The sequence below is a fragment of the Vitis vinifera genome, chromosome 15 (assembly GCF_030704535.1).
Source record: "Vitis vinifera cultivar Pinot Noir 40024 chromosome 15, ASM3070453v1".
NCBI classification, from domain to species: domain Eukaryota; kingdom Viridiplantae; phylum Streptophyta; class Magnoliopsida; order Vitales; family Vitaceae; genus Vitis; species Vitis vinifera.
Genome location: NC_081819.1, coordinates 13,308,186 through 13,311,675, shown reverse-complemented (window position 1 = coordinate 13,311,675; position 3,490 = coordinate 13,308,186). Strand labels below are relative to the sequence as shown.

The following is a 3,490-nucleotide window of genomic DNA, read 5'->3' as shown; positions in this document are numbered from 1 at the left end:
TAAGAAACAAAGCACTGTCTCTCAATCAAGTGCCGAAGCAGAATATCGCTCTTTAGATGTTGCCACTACTGATATTGCCTGGATTGTTCAACTACTTCGGGACCTCCATGTTACACTCTCAACAACACCTAAAATTCTTTGTGACAATCAAAGTGCAATTTTTATGGTAGTCAATCCAATTACTCGCCCTCGCTCAAAACATATTGCGATCGACTACCACTTTGTTCGTGAACTTGTTGCTAATGGCACTTTGAAAGTTGATTTTATCCCTTCACATCTACAACTTGCTGATTCATTGACCAAAGGCGTCACCAAGCCTCAGTTCTTTCTCTTCCAACGCAAGCTCAGCGTTATCCCTTCTCCCACACTCACCTTGCAGGGGGGTGATAAGGAAGAATCATTTGATTCTCCATAAGATTTGCTATATCCCAATTCGGTTCCATAAAATCCTACTGTATAGCTGTAAATATATGTAGATATGTTTTTCAATATTTGTATTTCAAATCTTTCCTATTTTATAGGATTACATTGTTGTAATTTATTCTATATATATTTGATGTTATCTCCTGCATACGGTAAGGAGGATTTCAGTCATTATACATTGTTTCTTAAACATCTTTACTTTGGAAGTCCGTAATTTGTCATAAGTTGGAGGTGGAAAATGGATCACTTATCGGAGCATGGCAGAAGATGCAGTTGATGCAGTTGATGCAGCTACAAAATCTGGAAAGACGGAGTTTGTGTTCAAAGCATAGAGCATTCTGTTTGTGTTTAGGATGCCAAATTCTTGAAAAAATAAGGATAATGTTTCTGCAATCATGGGACAGGCTGGCTAGCTGTATGCTGGTTTCTAGTTGGTGATGATGAACATTGAATTTCAAAAATTCAAAATTCTGCAGAAGTAAACAAAGGGTACCTGGGAAGAGTTCTGCGAGGACATGTTTGAAAAGGTAATGAACATGATTGAGAAGGCTGCATACGTTTAGCAGTATGGTGAGTTCACATTTGACGAATGAGATGAGCTCACGGTTGAATTTGGCCCAACTAAATTAGTCAGAATCATCCATGAGTATTGAAAACCATAGGACTCAGAGTACAAAGAAGACAAGGTTAAATTTCTGAACAGTGTGTATGACTTTGACATGAGCTGCATCGAGAGGCAAGTAATGATGAAACCACTTGTGGACAGAGTTGATCAGAATCAGACTGTCACAAACTGCCGGTTACTCGAGAGGATGGGCATCTCTGAGATGACTCTGATAGAGATGGTGTGGACAAATCTGCAACTGGCTATCATAGGCTGCCTGAGTTTCAGTATTATGGAGTTCTGCAACAACAATGATATTCAGCTTAGCTCGCATGGCCATCTTACTACCCTCCTAATGCATTTCTTTTATCCTTATGTGAATTTGTTTTGATTCAGGTTTTCAAATCTTTTTCCATCAAAATAATCTCAGTTTTTTTAAACTTTATCCTTAGGAGATTCTAGATTAATGAAATTTAAGCTTCAATAAATTTGTTGCCATATTCTTTTTGGCATGCATCTTTCTAGATTTCCTTGATTTTTCTCGATTTTTAATAAGCATGAATAAATTTTATGATTCCAAAAATAATGAAATTTCTTTCAAATTTCTATGATCCTTCCACATGATCATTAGAAAGATGGAGCTCATAAAATTAATTCATGCAAATAAATTGGGCCTTGGTGGGGACCCAATATCTATGATATTTTCTTTGATAATAATTTAAATGAAATGCATGATTGACATCGATTGACTTTGGTTTGTTTTGAGATACATATGAGATTGTTTTATATTTGTTTTTATGAGCTAACCTTGTTTCCCTTGCAAGCGCATTATCGTTTGCTAAGGTATGTTTCCTTCCTCGCCTTGGCCATTTGTTCTTTAAGTTTGATTTGCTTTATTCTATATCCCGATCTTTGGTATTCATCAATCGATCAACCAATTGCCATACTTACCCTAGCTTAATTAGTAAATATTTAATTTTAGGGATTAGAGGAGTACCACAATTTATAGTCATATATTCTCGATAGGTAACCTAACCCTCGAACCTCAACTCTGTTTTTGCTAGACATGTTTTTCCTTTTTAGGAGTCACCTAAAGTTTTCTTTCTTATTTTATTTCTCTTTAAAAATAAACAAAAATAAGTGGCAATTTTAAAACATTTTTTCAAAAATCAAATTTTCACTAAATGAAAAAAATGAAAAATGCAGGTTCACATTGTTTTCATTATTTTAGAAAATAATTATTATGGAAAATGACTTAAAATGAAGCATAATAAATAAGAATTATTTAAAAACATAAGAAATATGTTGAGAATATTGCAAATTCTCATACTAACTTTTATTTTAAAAAAATTAAAAATTGCTTTTTTGAGGGTTTGTTTTGCAACTATTTTCAAGAAAAAAACATTTTTGACAATTGTTTTCTATTTTCTATTCTACATTTTTTTAGCTTTGTATTGTTTTCATTTGTTTTCTAATGATTAATTTAAAAAATAATAATTATATAAATATGTAGAATGATCAAAAATAAAACACTAAACATAAAAGTTATTTTTAGAACATATTTAAAAATATTGGAAACAAGTTAAAAACATTTTACTCTTCCAAACAGACTAAAATAAAACATCACAGATTGTGTTTTCGAAATTAGTTACCAAATCGACCCTTACTTTCCAAAAAATTAATAATACATAGTTTTCCATATATGGGATTTTCTTTGTCACCTTCTAGAAGAACCATTGATTCCTACAGACAAGAAAACAACAACAATGTGAAATACAAAACCAAATTAAGAAATTCAATCCCAATAGCCATTGTTACAAAGTGATGCACTCTCTTAAACAAATCCATAGCACACCAATATGTACTTTCAAAAGCAACCCATAAAAAGCATACACAGAAACAAATATAGAACATTAGAATAAAAACGAAGATTAAAAAAAAAAAAAATTATTTTTTTATTACTATTTAAATTATTCATTAAAAGTAGAAAATAATAATAATAATAATAATAATAGAAGAGTCTATTTTAAAATAGAAACCAAAACCAATATTGTCAAGATATTAAACTTCATCTCTCATTCAAACTCAAACTCAACCTAAAAGAAAGGTAATTAATGGATTATATCAACATGTTCAAATCCCACGATGCAGTACCTTAAACTGAAAAGTTCCGGACCTATTTTCCCAGTAGAGTCCAATCTCACCATTAGGGTTCATATTAGCCTTTCGGGCCAGATCCATCCACCCCAACAAGCAAGTATCCTGAGGGCCTTTTTCAAAGTAAATGTTCTCATTATGGTATCTGACTGGACCGTTTTCATCAGTGAGATCCCATATCACAGCATAGAACATTTTACCTGCTACCACATGGCTGCACATCTCCAAGCTCCAGTGTCGAAAAATATACTCAAAACACATCATGGTACAGCAGCATAAGCTTTCCTGTTAAGATATCAGTGCTGG

The 3,490-nt window shown here is 32.7% G+C and overlaps 1 protein-coding gene across 1 annotated transcript; it reads left to right on the top strand.

Moving 5' to 3' along the window:
• Window positions 1-680: 680 nt before the first annotated feature.
• Window positions 681-1,418, top strand: LOC104881838 (probable protein arginine N-methyltransferase 1). Its single transcript, XM_010663165.1, has 2 exons — window positions 681-740; window positions 1,086-1,418. Exons 1-2 carry the CDS (start codon window positions 681-683, stop codon window positions 1,416-1,418), a joined length of 393 nt encoding a protein of 130 aa, XP_010661467.1.
• Window positions 1,419-3,490: the final 2,072 nt, after the last annotated feature.